Consider the following 20,734-nt stretch of genomic DNA (forward strand, 5'->3'; position numbering starts at 1 on the left):
TACATAGTTGTTACTCCAGTGAAGAATGATACGGCCCCTTATAAAGTCCACAAGCTGACGTCTGTTTTTTAATGTAATATTTACATTATTCAAGGAGCTAAAAGAAGGCTTTGCTTTAATAGATTCCTTCAGCTGATGTTTTCCCTTACACAGATGGGTTATTGTTTCCAGCTTTTGATGCCTATGTGGCTTTGTATGTTGGGACCTCTTTTTTTTTTTTTTTTTCCTTCTTTTTTTCTGAATCTCCTGGAGCAAGGAAGGGTTATGCCATCATCATCAAGTTGTCTGAAGTTTCTGAGGTTTTGTCGGAGGATCAAAATCCTGAAGACATTAAGGAATACAAAAAAAATACCAAACGCAATAAACACCACTCTGTCATTGCACACCTCCCCCCCATTCCCTACTTCTTCCTCCCTGAAAATACATCAAATATACACAAAAATAAAATAAAATAATAATAATAAAAAAAGAATTGCTGTGCATTTTTGGTTTATCTTGCCTTCTCTGTGAGGAGACATGGTACAACAATTTCTTACCATCGGCAGCACTCATCATAATTTGGGCAATGAAATTTTCTCCAATGGCCCTAATGCTACAGGTGTGAACTGGTGTCTTTTGTGAAAATGCTGCCCAGGTGACTTATAAATAACACTGTGACACCTGATGTCTTACGGGGACTGGATAAAAATCTGTATATCCAGTGAAAGTATAAGTAGTTTTGTGGTGCTTCATAATGGAAATAGAGTACCAGTTTTAAATATATAATCACAAACAAAACACACTGACATCTGTAAAATTGTGGTCTGAACAGACAGTATGAGGGGGTCACTAAAGTTAGATAGGCTTTTCTGTTTGCTATGTAGGATCTGCTTCTGGACCAAAACAACTTTAGAAAGCAAGGACTGCAAAGAGGATTATCTGATCAAAATTTTTAACCTTACCAATATACAGCTTCAGTCTGAGCTTCAAATAAGAAAAAAAAAATAATAAAAAAATCTTACACTTGCTGTGTTCCACTGAAACCAATTTTATCCTAGTTCTAACTAAAACCAAAAATTATACCATCCTAATGGGCTAAAAGTTCACACCAATTTGTAGTGGACGGAGAATGGTCAAAAGCAGGATTCACCAAGGACCTTATTTCATTTGCCAATCTATCCAAATATACAGATAAAATTTAGGGGATCAGAGTATTCTCATCTGTAGTTCTGTTTGTGAAATTTCTAATGGTTTGGGTGTTGGTAGGAGAGCATCCAGGATTCTGAATATTTTCGTGTATCTTTCCTGATGTTCTTGAGGTCACATGTCTATACTAGATATCTAGAAAAATTAGTTGTGGCATTCTGGATTTAATATTTTTTCCCCGTTAAAAAATTCTAGGGAGAAAAGTATTGTAGCTTATTTTCAGACTTAAAGGATGGATTCAGCAAGTCCTTAATTTGTATTTGTTTATTGGAGCTTGGAATGAAGGCACAAGGAGTATAAGGAATGTACGTATTCCCTATTTCAACAATCACAGAATCAATAAGGTTGGAAAAGACCTTCAAGATCATCTGGTCCAGCCATCACCCTACGACCAATGTCACCCACTAACCCATGTCCCTAAGCACCAGGTCCAACCTTTCCTTGAACACCCCCAGGGACGATGACTGGGATTCCTGTTCCTATCTTCTTGTTGCTTATACTCTTCAAAAATTACAGCTGTTATTTGCACTTTTATAATTCTATGCAGAGAGAAAACTTCAGAAGGGCATATGAGCAGGCCTTGCACTTCCTATTGGTGGCTTAACCTGGTTCCCTACAGAATGACTTTTACTTCACTACCTCTAGATTAGATCCCCATTTCAATTGTTCTCTTTGTGGTTGATAAGATTATCTTCTAAAAATTATGGTGTATTTACCAATTGCAAGCTTTGATTTATTTTTCCATCATCAAGGTCCTATTTTGAGTTTTGCATGGGCGGTTATAGTCTGCTGATTGCAAAACAATTGTCAGGTGTGTTACTGCCACCATGTATGCTACAGGGAAATCAGGCACTGAAAGGCAGTGTATCAATAACACATGGAGCAGTGATTCTAACTATCTACTGGGAGGGAGTTGTGTATTTCTGTAACAAGCTTGCAGCTGGCAATGACATGGTTGAGACCCTCTGGATAAGGGTTAAAGGACAAGCAAATAAAGTGGATATTGTTGTGGGAGTCTACTATAGGCCACCCTGCCAGGATGACAACACCAATGACTTACTCTTTAAGGGACTGAGATACCTCTAGATCAGCTGCCCTTGTCCTCATGGGTGACATTAGCTTGCCAGACGTTAACTGGGCATACTTCACAGCTGATACAAGCAGGTCCAGGAGATTCCTAAAACACCTTGATGATAACATCTTGATACAGGTACTAAGGGAGCTTACTAGGAAAGGTGCCCTCCTAGGTTTGTTACCTGTAAACAGAGTCTCATGGGTGAAGTGGCAATTGGTGGCTGTCTTGGTCACAATGACCATGAAGTAGTCAAGTTTAAAATCTTTGGTGACAGGAGGAAAACTGACACCAAAACTTCAACCCTGGATATGGGGAGAGCAGACTTCAGGCTGCTCAGGGAACTAGTTAGTAAGGACCCCTGGAAAACTGCTTTTGAAGGTATTGGGGTTCATCAGTGCTGGTCACTTTTTAAGTACCACCTCTTAAGAGCACAGCAACAGGCAATTCCGAAATGCTGGAAATCAACCAGGTGAGGCAGAAGGTCAGCTTGGCTGAGCAGGGATCTTCTTCTAGAGATTAGAAAAAGAAAATGTGGAAAAAGAAATGGTGTGGCCACTGGAAGTGTGGTCAGGCAACATGGGAGTACTACAAAGATGCTATTATCCATTGTAGGAAGAAAATTCATGCACCCCAAACTGCATTAGAGTTGAAGCTGGCTAGTATTGTGGGGAACAATGTAAAGTTTTTTGTTTTTTTTAAATATGTTAAGAGTAAAAGGAGGACTCGAGATAACATTGGTCCATTACTTGATGAGGATGGTCACCTCACAAATAAGGACGTAGACAAAGTAGAGACGTTTAATACTTTCTTCACCTCTGTCTTCAACACCAGTAATGGACTCTGGATCCCCCAGAGCCCTGAGTTGGAGGACCATGACTGTGGTAATGATAAACTCCCACCAATCCCAAACTTGTGCAGGATTTGCTGCTCCAGCTGGTTGCATATGGGGCCTGATTGAATTTAATCCAGGGTACTGAAAGACCTGTCAGATGCTATCGTGATCTCTCTCTCAATTTTTCAACAGTCTTGGGAATCTGGAGAGGTCCTAGTTGACTGGAAGCTGGCAAGTGTTGTTCCAGTTTTCAAGAAGGGAAAGAAGGAAGACCCTGGTAATTACAGGCCTGTTGATTTCAATTCAGTGCCTGGTAAAATTATGGAGGAGATTACTTTGGGAGTTATTGAAAAACATGTAAAAGACAATGCAGGCATTGGTCACAGCCATCACGAGCTCATGAGGGGAGGGTCCTGTTTAATGAAGTTAATAACCTTTTGTGACAAGATCACCCATCTAGTTAACCAAGGGAAGCCAATTGATGTAATCTTTTTGGATTTCAGTAAAACTTTCGATACTGTGTCTCACAGTATCCTTCTGGACAAAATGTCCAGCACACAGCTAAACAAAAACGTGATGTGATGTGATGGATGAATATTTGCCTGATGGGTCAGCCTTATAGGGTTATAGTTAATGGGGTTACATCAGGCTGGTGGCCAGTCACTAGTGGAGTTCTGCAGGGCTCTGTTTTAGGACCTGTTCTCTTTAATGTTTTCATAAATGACTGGGATGCAGGACTTCAAAGGTATACTAAGTTTGTGGATGATGCTAAATTGTGAGGAGCTGTTGAATCCCTCAGGTGCAGAAATGCCTTGCAGAGCGATCTTGGCAAATTAGAGAGTTGGGCAATCACCAACCACATGAAGTTGAACAAGAGCAAGAGCTGGATTCTGCACCTGGGACAGAGTAATCCTGGATGTATGTACAGTCTCTTCTGTTCTGCACTGGTGTGGCCCCACCTTGAGTACTGTGTGCAGTTTTGGATGCCACAATATAAGAAGGACATAGAACTATTAGGGAGCGTCCAAAGGAGGGCTACAAAGATGATGAAGGTTCTAGAAGGGAAGACACATCAGGAGTGGCTGAGGTCCCTTGGTTTGTTCAGCCAAGAGCAGAGCAGGCTGAGGGGAGGGCTCATGGTGGCCTGCAGCTCCCTCACGAGGGGAGCGGAGGGGCAGGTGCTGAGCTCTGCTCTCTGGGGACAGCGACAGGACCCAAGGGAATGGCATGGAGCTGTCACAGAGGAGGGTCAGGATGGATTTTAGGAAAAGGTTCTTCACTGGGAGGGTGGTTGGGTACTGAAACAGTCTCCCCAGGAATGTGGTCACAGCAGAAAGCATGCTGGAATTCAAGAACACTCTCAGGACAATGCTCTCAGACATAGGGTTTAATTTTTGGGTGATATTGTGTGGATCCCTGTGTTGGACCTTATGATCTTTGTGGGTTCCTTCCAACTCAGGATATTCTATGATTCTGTGATTTCTGTAATGTGTCATTTGTTATGGATTTGGGTTTATCAGATTGCTCTGACAATGGTCAGGAATGGGAATAAGGGAAAAACAGCAAAACCTATTGCTTCGTTTGAGAAAGGTGACTCTGTTCTTAATTCCTACTGTAATTGAAGGGATGTTCCTTCAGGTGTTTTGAGGTTTTAAATAACTTTTGTTATTTTTCAAGTCAAAATGAGGCAGCCCTTTGGTTTCATTTTAGATTTCTTAACTCTTTTTTTTTTTTTTTCCTCCATAGCAGATGTTAAATGCCTGTATTGGTGAATCCTACCATCATTTCAGCAGCAGTGAGGCAGAATAATTTCAAAGATATGTCAGTATACAGCTACAAAATGTAAACCTGTTATCTATAAATGTGCTATCCTTCTACTTGGAAATGTTGTCAGTATGTTTAAGGGGTTAAGGTTTGCCACTTAGATGCCAAAGATAATCATGTCTCCAACAAACTTTGTAATTCTTTGTTTAATAATCTTAGCTGAAGGGAAGTCTTTTTTTGTCTGACACACCAAGGTGACAGTGCTAGTATTACACTTTCAGAAATGTTTGTAATAATGGATATAGGCTTGTGGTGTTTATATAAGAATGTGGGGAGGAGATACTACAGTAAAGAACAGTGCAGTGAAAAATCCCAGGTGGTTCTACAGTGGCACTTCATCCTACAAAGACTTCTTGTGTAACCTTATTTAACTTTTTGTTTCAGGAACAAGAAGATCCCAATAAGCTTGCCACCAGCTGGCCAGACTACTACATTGACCGCATCAATTCCATGGCAGCAGTAAGTTACCTCTTCTGCACAGCAGGGAAGGTTTCCTATCATAGAGATCTGTTTTTTCTTTAGGAAGAAAACCCAAAAGAAGGATGTTAGCCCAAGTGCATGACTTGTTTGAAACAGGACTTTTAAAAGAATTGCATATGTCTTAAGAAAGGGCCCTGCTTTAGCAGAAGAAAAGACTAGATAACACCAGGCATTTTCCAGTTTTTACTTCAATGATAGAGGGTTTTAAATGTATTTCTACCTAATCTAAAAAATAACACTGGGATTAATAGTTTAGTAAAAAATAAAAAAAATAAAAAGTAGTTCTTCACATAAGGTAATAGCCGCTTATATAAAAGCAGGTAAACAGAGAAACGTAAGTCTGTAACACCTCAGACATCAGATACAAGGCAGGTTATTTGTGGTAAACTGTCTTTAACTGTCCTTGTTCAATAGCTGAGGAAGGTGTGCCTTCCTCTGAAGCATGCTGTAGATCTGGCCACCAGCACAAGTAGAACACCTGCACATAGTATTCACTGATCTCCTGTGACATGGTAGACCTTACATTTTGGAATTTGATCTTGTTACTAATTTTATAGTCAATTTTTGCCTCCAGTTATTTATGTGCAGTGTCTACTCAGCTTTTTTTTTTTTTTTTTTTGCATATGTGCAGTGATGGATAGAATTAATTTCCTAGCATCCAAGGTAGCACACTTTGCTTGTTTACTTATACTTTTATATTTCATTTCTGAAGGCTTCTCTGCACCTTTTCTGTCATGGTTATGAGGCATAAAGTAATTTCATAAAAATAATGCCTTAATGGATACTTTATATGTCAATACTGATATATTTCTCATAGTGAAATATGTCTTGCTCAGTAAAAAAAAAAAAAAAAAGAAGACTTTACAAGCCACTATAACCCATTGTAATAGGATAAAATAAAAGCTGCTTTCTACTCTGAGTCATGAATAACCAAAATGATCACCTTCCTTCACGCCAGATTTTTTGGCGGCAGAGTAATGGAACAGAAAGACTATAGGCTGGTTTTGAAAAAAAAGAGGTTGAGATTTTGTGCTGGCATGGCATTGTGCTTTGATTTCCTGATTGAACAAATTCACTCTACAAGGGCTATTAAGGAAAAAATAGGTATGAAACCTTGCAAAGTCACTGAGCCAAATACTTCTGGTAGGATTTGATCCAAGGCCTTTTGAATCTACTGAGTTTTTTCCATTGATTCCAGTGGCTTTTGGACTAGTCTTTAAATGATCTTGATGTAAATCTGGAGACAGTATATGTATGTCACTGTTGCAAAACTGGAGCACTTCCATGGAATGAGACTATATTTTGGCCCATGTTTCTAATTTTAAACACATTTTAAGAGCACCAATAAACACCAGCCCTGGTAACATTGTTTGCATGGCTCAGCATTGAATGACTGATAACCTTACTTGGCTTCAAGCCTAGTAATTTACTCTTATATTTGAAGTATTAAGAAGATACAGTGGGGTTAAACCCCTGCATCTGATTTTCCACTTAATTGCTTCAGTTTTAGGCAGGTGAAACTTAGTTGACTTGATTTCACTGGAATCGTATCAGCGGAAAACTGGAGTAACAGAGCTGAGAACCAGCTCCAACACGCCTTAAAAGACATGTTCTCTTCATTATTATTTAGACCTCTGAGATTCTGAACTTCCAAATGGTTATTTTGGGTCCCTTATAATTTCAGTCCTAAATTTAGTGATGGAGGGGTTTTTTTTTGTAATTTTTTTTAACTTCATCCAAGTACAGTTGGCTAAGAAGTGGTGAAAGAAAAGCATGTTTCATGTTGCTTCCTGACACTGTCTAGTCTATTTCAGTTTGCGTCTCCTGGGCACTATCAGGTATTGCTGTATTTTAATTAGAAATATGGCAAGAAGTATTAGAGTTGAAATGGTAGCAATAATCACAGAAGTGTTAGTTTAAAATGCTTTAAGTCCTATTTTTTTAAAAATAAAATTTAATCTTTGCATCTTCTGTGAAGTAAGTACATAAGAATCATTTTACATGCAGCTTTCACGTCTTTTTTGATATAATTTTCTTTAAATATGAGGTTCTGTTCTAAATACTAGCTTGGCAAAATAGTTCTTCCTACCCGCTGATAAAATGAAAATGGCATCCCATGGATATCATTAGGTATCTTTTTGTGGATTTCAGGAGGCCAAGGCCCCTGCACTCAGGGATCATTTTCTCAGAAGATCTGCTGCAGCGTTACCAATCATATCTGTCCCTCATAGATTATGCTTGAGAGCAATGTGGTGATTCCTGACATGTTTGACATTCCCTACTTGTAACCTTAGACCACTATGTTGGGAAGCACTTTCACAGTAGTTCAAAAAGCCATGCATTTTAGGCACAAGTCTGTTCCCACAATTGTTTCTGTTACCGTGACTTTTAAAATGTTAGTAGTTTTTAATCCTAATTCTCATGAGAGTGTATAACAGTAAAACCGGATCTCTTTACTAATTCGTAGTACATAATTCCTGTGGAGGGAATGTGCCATCCTTCAGGAGTGGGAGGAAAGTCTCAAGAAGATCCTTGGTAGAATGTCTTCTAGACCCACCCGTAAGAGAAAGGCATGGTTGCTAATGATATCTAAGTTAGAAAGAGGAGCCTCCAAATTTGCCCAGTCCTCTAATGTCAACATGCTGATGTTGACATCATGATGTCAATAAGGCTGGTGACTGCAGGCAGGTTGCAGGCCCACAGTCAGAGATCGTTTCCATTATCAAGGTCATTGCTATCTTCTGCTGATTCATCAACAGACAGAACTTTTCTTAAAAATGCAGCAGCTGCCCTGTTTATATCACAACAAACTTCCCTGTGCTCCTTTTGCCCTCATCACTCCATGATACTACCTGCTTGGCAGCACAAATAAACACAGCCTTCATTTTACTGGAAAGGAAAAGTTCTGACAGCACAGCAGTGCGTTGATGAGCTTGGCTGTACCTGCATTTCCAGAGAGAGATTTTAATGTGAACAGTGTTTTTCTGGAGAGATTGCTCAGATGAGAGTATGAGATGGGTGGATGCCCATTCACCAGAATTTAGCAAGAGGATGGTAACTCTTCTCTTTCTGGGTTAGGTGACATCCGTGTTACTTTAAAATTATTTGCCTGAAAGATTTTTTTGTTTGTTTGTTTTTGTAATACATCTATTTGTAGCTTATTCATGGTTTATGATTTGTAGTTTGCTCTCTTAGTTTGGCCTCAATATAGCTAGAGATGTGGTGCACCTTGAATTTCAACTGACCTCTTTTCTTTAAAGAAATGTTTTAAAATAGTGTTGTCCAGATATGTCATAAGAGGCATGCAATACAATAATTTATTATTAAACTTTAATTTCACTTCTATTTGTTTGGAAATGATTTCAGTAGTGATAATAGTTATGATTTAGGTAAGACCTAAAGAAAGAACTTGGTCTATAGTGATAAGTCGGAATGTCTAGGTTGCTTTTTCACTACTTACTCTGTTTGCTTCATTTTTCTTTTCATTTGTGTGAGATCGGCATGAAACTAGGTCAATCATATAGTTCCTTTCTGCAGTTAGTTGATATATTTATTATTATTATTGGTGCCTCTTTCCTAATGTGCTGTCATGGTGGTCTATTTGTTTTCCCGGTAGTTTAGGGGAATGATTAGCTATTAGAATAAGGTGTGAGAATTTACTTGATGCTTTGAATAAAACTAAGATTTTCAAAAGCAATTTCTTGGACTACCTGAAGTTTTACATGTACAGTTCTGTGTGAATGATTTTTTCACATATACTTTTTTTTTTTTTTTTGACTTGGCAAATCAGATAGCTAGATGTCATGCTTTCCTGGGTGATGCCCTTAACCTGGAAAATTTAAAATATGCAAAATATGCTTATGAAACAGATTCATATGTATACTGCCTTTTAGGGACCAGATGAGGACCTGGCACTGTTTTGCTTGCTATTCCTTGGGTGAAACAGTTTTGGTTAACTGACAGTAGCTAGCTGCATCCTCAGCCCAGCAGATGTTAGTCCTAGAGTACGGTTTGTAGTTCAGGGAAGCAGTGCATCAGCCAGCCACATTAATGAAATCCAGCCTCAAATAACGACAATTCCCTCCCCTCTGTCTCCCAGGGACGGTTGTGTTTTCTATAACTCTTGCCGAGAAAGTTATTTCATAATGTAAATGCATGACCGACGAGGCTGTCTTTAGAGAGGGCATGAGGATTTGAGTTCCTGGCCATGCACAGGGGTGAGAAATGAAGGGCTCTTGGCTGCCTGCAGCTTTAGAAAAGGGGTTTTCTATAATCGCCCTCAGTTGTAAAGGCAGGATTATTTGTATTTGTTTCATTTGGAAGTGGGCCTTTTTCACTCTCAACGAAATACTGTTGAGCACCTTCCTGCCATCCATTCGCTTCCCCCCCACAATGGCTCAGAGCAGAAATTAAGCTGTTGTAGGAGTGGGAGCCTTTCAAAGAAGCATTTATGGGCCAAGGGAAAGGTGACCAGATGGGCCGTCACCCAAGAAAATACAAATCAAACCCCAAATCACACCCCAGGATTCTGCCATTGAGATTCTATAATGCCTGTTCAGGATTTCTGTTTATTTTTCAAAGAGGGGAATCATATATGGCTTGGCTTAAGCATTTCAATTTATGTTTCTGGCTGTCGGGGGATGCTGGCAAAAGATAAAACATCATCAGCTCATTTTCCATCAGTAGCGCTCTGTCATTCCATTAGGGCAGGAAATAGCTCGCTCTGTTACTGAGTGAATTTGACTTTAGCGAGGATCAGAGAGAGGACCCCTAGAGTTAAACACATCTTCTTATGCCAGCTGGTCAGCATAAGACAGCAACGGCCCGTAGCCAAATGACCACCCTCAGGATCTGACATGTGTTGGCACCACGGGGTTTGCAAAAGCAAGCAACATGGGAGCATTTCCAAGGGAAGTGAGGTGGTGGGGTGGGAGGGTGGGAGAGTTAAAGGAAGTTCCAGTGAGAGGAAGGTTTCCTTTTCAGCATGCTAAATACTTAAATAAAGACTTCTATATTTCACAGTAGTGGGCCATAATTTTAGGTACTCAGATTCCACCACAGAGAGGTATAATATCTGACCCTTGATAGATAACACTGGTTTAATTGGCGTATTCATTTGGGAGGAGGTTCAGAACTGCTTTCCAGATCCCACTGAGCGATATCCCCCAGAACTCCTTCCAATAAGAAAAGCTTTTATCATCTCTGTTGTACAATTAAAGAGGCTAAGAAGACATTAGTATAGGCTTTGAATTTCCAGCATTGTGTCTTGACTGTTTATGAAGCCGCTCATTGAAGTTGTGAGCCCGAATGGTACATGGGTGGGTGCTGAAGAGTCTTGCTTCATATCGCAAGGTTCTGGCGGTGCTAAGTGTAGATCTGAAGCCCTGATTTCCTGCTATACCACTTTTTTCTTAATGGCTTTGTCTGATTTTCAGAACCTTGTATTTTGAGTGTATTTCCCTCATCACTTCTCACCCTAATTTACCGTGACCCACAGAATCTTCAGTTCCTGCAAGCTGCATACCAGGGAGAAAAATGACAGAGGTAGCTCCCAATAGGAAGAAACATGAAAATATAGGCTCTATTTTCTGCATGCTTCAGTTTACATGTTAAAACACAGCGACAAGGATTTTATGATGCTCTCGCTTTTTGTAGTAAATGTTTCCAATTAGCAAGGACAAAGTGCATAGAGAAAATTAATATCTTAAACCAGGTTGAAAAAAAAGGATAAAGGAAAAGAGTCAAACTTTTGGGTACACAAACTATAATTCAGGGTACTTGTAGGCTGTCTAGTCAACTGAAGAAAAAGCTTTTCTGCTTTGAAACCTGACACAGAAGTCTGTTGTCTTTTCTTTTTCTTCTTTTTCTTTTTTTATATATATATATATAGTGTGTATATATATATATATATATATATTTTTTTTTTTTTTAACTCCAAATCCCTCCAGCCAAGTCAGTCTAATAAGTCAGTCTACAAACTTTGCCTCATATATCCATAGATCACCACAGTGGATCACTGTTCTAAATTAGGTAGTTTTCTGAGGGCATCCTGGCAAGTATGATTTTTTGGGGGTAATGTGAGATCCCTAGTTTTAGGCAGTGTGGCAAGGCTCTATGCTGCTGCCAGTCCACATGAGCAGCCTCATCTGGATTGAGTTTTGTAGCTGAGGCACTGCTTTCCTGGTGAGAGGTCGGCAGGCACCTCTCCGTGGGTTGATAGGATAGTTGTTTTTCATAATTCCTGGCCTGTCTCTTAGCTTCCAGGCAGCTCGGGCTTTTCTGATTGTCATCTCCTTTTCTGAACAGATGCAGACGCTGTATGCTTTCGATGAAGAAGAAACAGAAATGAAAAATAAAATAGTTGAAGACTTGAAGACAGCTCTGCGGACTCAGCCCATGAGGTAATGTTGTTCATCTTTCATCACAATTCACTGCCTCCCAATGGTCAGATGGGGCACAAGAAGGAGTGGCAAGGACAGAAACCTCTTTGTCTCACCTCACACAAGCGTTCTCTGATAGTTCATACAATCCACAGAGAGCCCTACAGTTCCTGTTCTGAACCTGTCTAGCTGGAAGGGCACAGTAATGCTGAAGCATATAGCTTCAGGAAAATAAAAGACAAATTCTGTTCTGAAAAACATATGGCAGATCTGTGCAAACAGGTAAGGACTGTGAAGATCAAACTTACAGACTTCATAGACCCCTGAACATCCTATGTGATTTAACTCATGATGGGCAAGATCTCAGCCTCTACTATGAATTTTGAATTCAAGCTTCCTATCATTAGTAATGTGAACTTTTTTGGCACAAAGCAGCTATCTGACTTTACCTGGTTTGGCATTCTTCCTGCTCTGTGTGTAACCATGGCATGCAGAAATGTTACGAGTCTTTGTTGTGAACAGTGTGTTTGAAGGTAAGGTCATCTTTGTTTTTCTGGGAACAATGCTCTGAGCAATTGCAAACTAACTAGCATAGAAATCTTTTGCATTTAACACTTAGAAGGACATTGTGCTGAAGCAATAACCATAGTTGATACAATTTGGGGAAATATTCAGTTGATACAATTTGGGGAAGTATTCAGAAACTTGAACAAAAAGTTTCTGAATGTCTTTGTATTAAGCCCAAAATAAACCAAATGTGCTTACATCCACACTATGCTGAAGTCATAGTTTCAGAGGCCTTCAGTAATGTACAATCACACAGATCTTCTGGAATTTAAAAATTAAAAAAAAAAAAAAAGTAAACAAAACAAATAAATAAAAAGAAGAGTAGACCACAGAAAATAATCACAAGAGAATTTGCACTGTAGTTAGACTGAGTGTTGGACTCGATGATCTTGAGGTCTCTTCCAACCTAGAAATTCTGTGATTCTGTGAAGTGAAAATATTTTTATGAGTCCTTGCAGAGATAAGTGCTGATTATGTGCATCTCTTCTTTCCATGATGTTTAATGTTTCTTCTGGGCAGGAACAAAAGAAAAGCCCTTTAAGAAAGCACTTGGAGAAGGAGTCCTCCCTGACAAGCATCCTTGCTTCATGCAGTTGAGCCTGCTCCTCTGTTGTACAAAGCTAGATGTGAAGGAGACTGAGGGAGCTCTAGGAATTTAAAGTGCTAGAACATTGCCTCTCTGCAGCCAGCAAGCAAATGCAGAGAGGCCATCATTATGGTCTCTTTCTTCACGCGTGAATGACAAGATACTGAGTGATTACTAAGAGATAAGTGAATAAGGAAGACAAAAGGTAGGAGGAAGTCTCCAGCACTATGGAACTTGTGCTGAGATTCAGTTGCAATCACACCTCGGGTGTTGTAGCCCTTTGTGGTGGGAGATTTGTAGCTGCAGCTATATTGCAGGGGGCAACATCTTTTCTTTGGGCTCACATATGTAAATGCAGTCTCTTAGCTAAGTTACTTCATTATCAGCAGAGCTTCTAGCATTGACTGCATGGAGCTTCTCAGCTCACAGCAAGTGCAAGGTTGAGCACATCACCTTAAACCTTGGTGGTTTACCTCCTATTTTACTGGGCTGTAAAAGAGCACAGACAGATTCTGAAGCATAGGGATTCATTAGGCTTTGGTAATTTTAGTCATGTGGGTACAGTAACTGCTTTTAACATGGAACTGGAGAAACAGTAGCCTGTGCTGAGAAAGAGTCCAAGAGAACAAGTGACAGTTTGATCCTATCACTATTGAAAATGGTAAAAGGCAGCTTGACTTAATGATAAAATGGAAGCTAAAGACAACAGTCACACTCCAAATTTACAGGGATTTTTAACCAAAGACCTGTACCACTGAGACATTATGTAGCAACTCTGTTACATTAATTTGGAACTGGTGTGATGTTTCCTCTGAAAGTGATAGCTTTCTCATATCATTGAGCATATCCAGAGCAGCCAGGCATCTCTGTTCTGTCTAGCTGAAATACTTTGGTGGCCACCATTTGGTAGTTGTACTCTGACATTTTGAGTAGGATAGCTCAGCCTCCTTTCTGAGAGCAAGGCAAAAGAGAAGAGAAAGAAATGTCTTTTGCTCAAAATCTTGCAAGGTTTTCCAGACCAGACCTATATTGCTTCTGCTGGGTCCCCTTGACAACAGGCTGTTGCTTCATCTGTTTATAATAACCCTAACAAGCTTCAGTACAAGCATCTATGAGCTGCCCTATAAAGTGTTCTCTTCTAAATCGCTGGCGATGGTTATGGGGCTTTTTTTTAAAAATAGTTAAGCCAAGCCAAATTTTGAGTTAAGTCCTATGTCTCAACTAATTTCCAGCGACTCAATTCGTTAGCTGCCAAATGGGCTGCGTGCCAATGCCTGATCAACAAGCCAATTTCTTCTTGATGGAAAGGTTGCAGTAGAGAGGCCCTCAGCTCCATCAAATCCCTCTCATAAGCAGTACTATACCCCAGCCTTCAAAATACTAGTCTTTCTAGTTGAATTTGGACATCTAATCCTGTTTTCCTTGCCACTTCTGTTGATCAGAGCTCTGAAGAAAATAGAGACCTAAATTCACACAGGATAGATTGTCTGGAATCCGTTTATGGTGGGTAGGGTACAGAGGATCTCTGACAGTTCACCAACAGGGTCCTCTGCTTGAATTCTCCAATCTAGAGGACCCAAAATAATAAAAAAGCATGTGTGGCTCTAGGTTTCATTTTACTGTAGAACTGCATCTCTTCTAGTGTTAAACACAGAGTAATGGCACTAATCTGTGCCTGTATTCCAGTCTAGTAGTTCTAACCCCAACAAAAACTGAAGCAGATCTTCCTAAACTCAAGTTCCTTTTCCCCTTAGAGAAAAGGTGACAGAAGCATCCTTGGGCAGCTAGTTGGCTCACTCTGAGAAAATCCATTTTGTTCTGGTATTTAGGAGCTGCCCTGAAATAATAAAGCCAGGTTATGTCCCAGCACACAGGAACAACGCTAGCCTTAGAGAACAAAACCCCCACATCTGCATCTTGTAAGGAAACAGATTTTCTTTTAGGTTTCTAAGAACTTATGACTATAAACAAGTGTGATGACAAACTGTTGGACAGAAGCAGGAGAGAAGAGCTTTTTTTTCCTCCCCCCCTTTTTTTTTTAATGCCCAAAAATGGAGGTTCAGAAGTGCAGCAGAAGTAAAAACTTACAAAGGTCTGGAAAAAAATAACTTTTTGGACTCACAAAAGAATACCTCCTTTAGTCTGAATCATCAGCACTAACTCCCTTTTCTGTCTGCTTTTCTCCTTCTGTTCAACTCAGATTTACCTCTTGTTATTTTTGCTTGATTTAGTCATGTTGCATTCCAGTTCATACTGGAGATGAACATTTATGTTTCTAGCAAGCAAAACCCATTTTGATGAATTTTTCAGCAGTCCAGTGGTTGTCAGGATTATGTGTGTCCCCTGATTCTTTAGGGAAGTGCAACCTTGGCTGTTAGCTGGGTGGGAACATCCTGCCTTCTGCACACCCACAGCATATGATCTTTCTGTCTTTCCTGCACTGGATCAAGCCTCACAGGGAAGTTTTCCCCCACGGCACTTGGAATCCATCAGTGGGTCATTACCTCTTAGGCTTCATCTGTATTTGGATGAAGGGTTTGTTATTAGAGCTAGCTAACATGTTTTGATCAACACTCTCTAAAACTTGAAAGACTAAAAGGTGCTGTGCCTTTTAATGTGTGTTAAACTGGTCAAGTGAGAGTCTGAGGTGAGGTTAGGCTTTAATATGCTTGTTTAGCACCTATTAAAACACACCCTACTTTATTTACACTTGAGTTTTTAAGTATGTTAGCCAGAATGCATTGGCAAATACGCTTAACTTTACACCTTTCAGTCTAGAACAAAACCTTACTTTGCAGCACACAAGGCTTATAAGATGGCAGTTAGTTATGGCATGCATATATAGTGGGGAAGAAGGTCGTTTATTTGCATAAATTGGGTTTGCCTTTGCACATGTGAGTGCATACACACACATCTGTGCTTACAGGCATACAGATACACAAACATCAAACAGCATGAAGATTATGGTGCTCAGCTTGTCAGCTGAACTCCCACTTCTTTTTCTTTTTTGTACAGACATTTACACACATACTTCCCTGGTCACATCATGCAGGTCCTAATACTGAGACTGTTTGTCCAGAAATAACTATCACCATTTCTCCTTTTATCTCCCTCCTGCATGATTTCTGTCTTTTCCGGAGAATAGGGGACTAAGTGTTTTGGAAGGAAGGTGAAAATCATCATTAGATTCCTGCTTCTGATGTCAGCTGAAATGGGAAGGTACTTGGTTTTGCTTCCTATTGAGTAATGCAGCTTACTGTTTGCTCTTTGGACTAGGAAGAGCACAGGAAAATCCCAACATTGTTTTAAATTATGTCATTAATCAAAGTCCTCGACACACACCACTTTCCTGCGCATGCCTTCTTTTTGGAATGACCTCATCCAGACAGTCCTAGAAAAAATTGCTCTGCCAACGAATTTAGTAAGGGATTGTACTTAATTGGTACAATGTGATTTTTGTGCATTTCACATTTTTTTCATCTGTTCATAAGAGCAGGCCAAGATGCATAAAGGTTGTAGTATCTTGTATGTTTGTCATAAGAGCAGGTGTTCCATCTGAAAGTAGGTTTTAGGGACCCTTTGTTCAGCTGCTTCTTAAGGATGTCGGTAGAGCTCTATGCTTTGAGAAAGGTATCCATCTTAGGCCTTCCTGCAGCCATGAACTGAGGAGAACAGTGAAACGTGCATTTTTTTTTAATTTTTATTTTTTCCTTTGTGTGTGTGTGCACAAAGGGATTTAGAAGGAATAGCTAAGGCGTAGGGTGGATTCATAGAGCTGAACCTTGGAGATAAAGAGGAGCAAGGAGAATTTAAACTAGTCCTCCCATAGTACAGGCAAAGATCCATACAGCTTCTTAGTCCCAGGTTTAAAGAAATGTTCTAAAGGCATTGGCTTTGAATTGTTTGATAACAAATCGTGCTTATTTGGGTTCCCAGGAAATCCTTAGCAACTCCTTTAGCCATGAATGTGCTTATTCCAGTCTTTCTTTGCATTCTAGCAGCATTACAGAAACTGAGCTAACTTTTAATCTTTCTATAACCAGTTTAAGTAACAAACTGCTTGAAGTGACTTACTAAATTCCTGTTGCACAATGTGTGATCCCGCTATCTAGCCTAGAGGCAGATGGGCTTATCCTCCTGTGATTTGTTAGGGTACACAAGATGATGCATCCAAAGAATGTGCAGTCAGACCTGTGTGAAACTTGGCAGGCCATCTTAGAAGAGTTCAACTAAACCTTGTTTTCATTTTCGGTGTGCATGTGTTCCTGTGTGTGCTTGCCCTTATTCTGATATTCACTTTGAAATTCAGTTTTGAACAAAATCCAAACCTCAGACTGAAGCTTTGTTGAAAGCACCAGGCTTTGCCATGTTTCTGGTCAAATTGCTGGCCCAAATAAGCTGAAAGTTGGCAAATCCATCAGCATAATGAGCATAGCTTTCAGGTAGGCCCTGAAAATTCCTGTGTGGTGTGAGGTGTAACCACATGTGTCAAGTCCATATTATCCTGGAGATACATGTCTAAGGTTTGTCTTGCCGGTGCAGAGACATTAACAGAGATCACTGAAATGTTGGGAGTCTTTCCATATGAAACTTCTCACCTGATGGATATTAGGAACAGCATCTCACTTATTAATAGATAAGAGAAAGACAGCACATTAGGGAATATCCAACAGGGAGAAAGAGGGGCTGGGTAAAAGCTCCAAGATACAGACTTAATAATACAGGCTTAAGAATACTTAAGTATTCTTAATTTGTTATACATGTAACAATTGTTAACAATCTTTTCATTTCTTTGAGATAACCATCTACATTATGCTGTTTAGGACATGGTCATGGTCATATTGTTCTTGATTAGATTTTGGTAGATTCAAATTTAATTCACATGGGTTTGTATTCAGGCATTCTAAAAAAACCTGCATCTACCTGAATGACCTGCTAGAGGAGGCAGGAGGTAAACAGAGCTATCCTGAGAAATGATTTGCAGCCCATTTCATATCTTTGCATCCCCATTTTTTATCCAGGAAGCTCAAAATGAAACATTGCTAGAATTATTGGTTTGAACAGATTTGTATAACTCCATCAGTTTCTGTCGACTTGTCTAGCAGGCTGTCTGTATGGTCTAATTTGAATTTCCTCTGTATTATTTCCATACTCAGTTTCCATGATCTTAATCTGAAGAAAGGCAAATTTTATACTAGAATATGGTAGAAAAAGAACTCCAGTGATCTCAGTAGTCTAAATACACTTCTTCCAGTGTAGGCTTAGTCATTTGACATTAGGTAATTGAATAATTCTATATTTCCGTAATTTATGGTGTTATTACAATACATATTGCTACTACAGGTTGACAGAGGCCCTACTGCATCCTTAATATAGCTCCTCAAACCAAAAGCAAGCAAATAACAACAAAAAAACACCAATGCAGCCAAGGCTATTGTAAGAGACTTCAGAAAACATGTGCCTCTTACATATATTATGTTTCTTTGCATATGTAATGGGATCAGAGTGTGGAGTCTGGACTTGGGTCAGTACAGCTGATAGTTACAGTGGAACTGTGCTTTTTTTTTTTTCTGTCTTTCTCTCTCTCTCTCTCTTTTTTTTTTTTTCTTTTTTTCCCCTTGAATACCTGGGAATTACCCTGTGATCTTTAAGCTAGATAGCTTTTGCAGATGCTGGGATCACAGGGTTGAGTATCTTTTGAATAAATAAATTACCTTTGTATTGTTTTTGTTATTTTCCCTACCTGCTTTTTCAGGTTTGTGACCAGGTTCATTGAGCTGGATGGCCTGAGCTGTTTGCTGAACTTCCTGAAGAGCATGGACTATGAGACCTCAGAGAGCCGTATACACACATCCGTTATAGGGTGTATCAAGGCACTGATGAACAACTCCCAAGGACGGGCTCATGTCCTGGCTCATCCAGAGAGTATCAACATCATCTCCCAAAGCTTACGGACTGAGAACATCAAGACCAAGATTGCTGTGCTAGAGATCCTAGGGGCTGTCTGCTTGGTACCAGATGGTCACAAGAAAGTCTTGCAAGCCATGCTTCACTATCAAGTCTATGCTGCAGAAAGGACAAGATTCCAGGTATGGGGAGAATGCTTGGACAGGAATAGCCATCTCTGCCAAGGAGTGATTTTTACAGTGCACATATTGCAATATTGCTAAGCAGTCAAAAGGCAATATTTCTCATTGTGTTTTAGGAAAAACACTTCAAACAGATTATCTTTTTTTATTATTTTTATTTTTTTCTCAAGACCTGATTGCTTGTCATTAATGCTGATTTATAATCTCCTGTATTTATGTTAGAATGGGGAGTTGCTAAGTTAAATGAAAGCTGTTAATCTGTTCATACTCTAACCTGATGTCATTGGGGTGCTAATCATTTATTTTTTCCTGGAAGCTGAAGACGCGGAATTCCAGGAGCCTCTGTCCTGATTTTAAGCTTGTTTAGTAACACAAGAGGTGTAAATTAAATAATGGCAACGGTGGATTAAATAATGAACATTGGAGCATTTAAATCATCACTTAACAATCAGTTACAAATCATCACCACCTATCAAATGCTGCCTCATATATCCCCATATATCTTCTATTCACAGAATAGAAGGGAAACTTCCTGAATCTCAGAAACCTTGGTAGGTCACTATATTATTGACAGGCTTTTATTGTGGATACTGCTGGCTGTTCCTCTTCCTAGTGAACTGAGCACCTTTACAAAAAGATGCAAAAGAATCTGTTGCTGTGTATGAACCTTTAGTTCCTAAACTTTGGGGTAGCCTCACCCATTTGCTACTCTTTCGTAGGTGAAATGGTAAGGGTGGTGTGCAACCAATAGGCCCCGGATCCAGGTGTGTGTCAGCCATTACCTTCTACCACAGTACCTTTTGGTAGATTTCGGGGTACAATGAGCTCACAAATGTAAAAGTAAATGGAGAACAATCTGTGCTCATGAACAGTAGCTGCCAATGTTTGTCATTAAGACTGAACATTCCTGATTTAGCAGGAGTTTACAAAATTGTTTACAAACAATTGTATCTTGAAGCTGGAATGCTTTTTTCCACTACAGTGATCACTTCAGTGATAGCTTGAGTTTTAACAGTTTTTCTCCTAATTTTGAGGAGGTAAGCATTCATCCAAAGACCTCCTCCATTTGCCTTCAGTCATTTTCTTCTAATAGAGGGACGGTGGCGATATTCAGAACACTGATTGAACAAATGTGGTCATGGTCTTCCTTAGATTTTAGTGGAAGGTTCTCTGATACTCTAGTATTTGTGAGTTAAGAGAGTGCTGTATCTTTTTGCCTCTTTCCATTCAAGTGTGTGGCTTCGTCGTCCCACACCTGTATCTCAGAATCGTCTTGCAGCTTATTATCAAGAAAGCAGCATCCATTGTAACTCATTGTACCTATAGGAGGCCAACTTAAGGAAAGGATGAACTGACTGCTTATCCTATGCCTTTCTGTAAACTTCAAAGACATAATGTACAAAGAAGTTGTAGACAAGCTAGTGAAAGCCTGTTTTTTCTTCATCCTAGTCCTGAATGTAAGCTTTGTAACCTAGACTTTGCAAATACCAGAAGAGCTCCTTCAGATTTTAAATCAAACTCTTTAGGGAGGTATTTCCTGTATCTTGAGCAATTAGCAGTACCAATCAGTATATTGAAGTGTCCAAACAGCTTAGAGCTTGCAGCTTTAGGTTAACTTTAACTGGCCACACCTAATCACTGTTATGTTGAAAATGATCTCCCACAACTGGGGATCTGGCAGGACAGGAAAATGAGATATTTTTAAAAAATATATAT

At 39.6% G+C, this 20,734-nt stretch overlaps 1 protein-coding gene across 7 annotated transcripts in view; it reads left to right on the plus strand.

Annotated features, from left to right (window-relative positions):
• The window catches only part of DAAM2 (dishevelled associated activator of morphogenesis 2), a 197,074-nt gene that overhangs the window by 112,342 nt on the left and 63,998 nt on the right, over positions 1-20,734 (plus strand). For all 7 annotated transcript variants that reach the window (XM_068676592.1, XM_068676596.1, XM_068676598.1 and 4 more), the window contains 3 exons: positions 5,301-5,375; positions 11,703-11,797; positions 18,685-19,018. In XM_068676592.1, the coding sequence (XP_068532693.1) occupies positions 5,301-5,375; positions 11,703-11,797; positions 18,685-19,018 (504 nt within the window). The remainder of the gene's footprint in view (positions 1-5,300; positions 5,376-11,702; positions 11,798-18,684; positions 19,019-20,734) is intronic.

This window comes from Anas acuta, chromosome 3, assembly GCF_963932015.1.
Source record: "Anas acuta chromosome 3, bAnaAcu1.1, whole genome shotgun sequence".
NCBI classification, from domain to species: domain Eukaryota; kingdom Metazoa; phylum Chordata; class Aves; order Anseriformes; family Anatidae; genus Anas; species Anas acuta.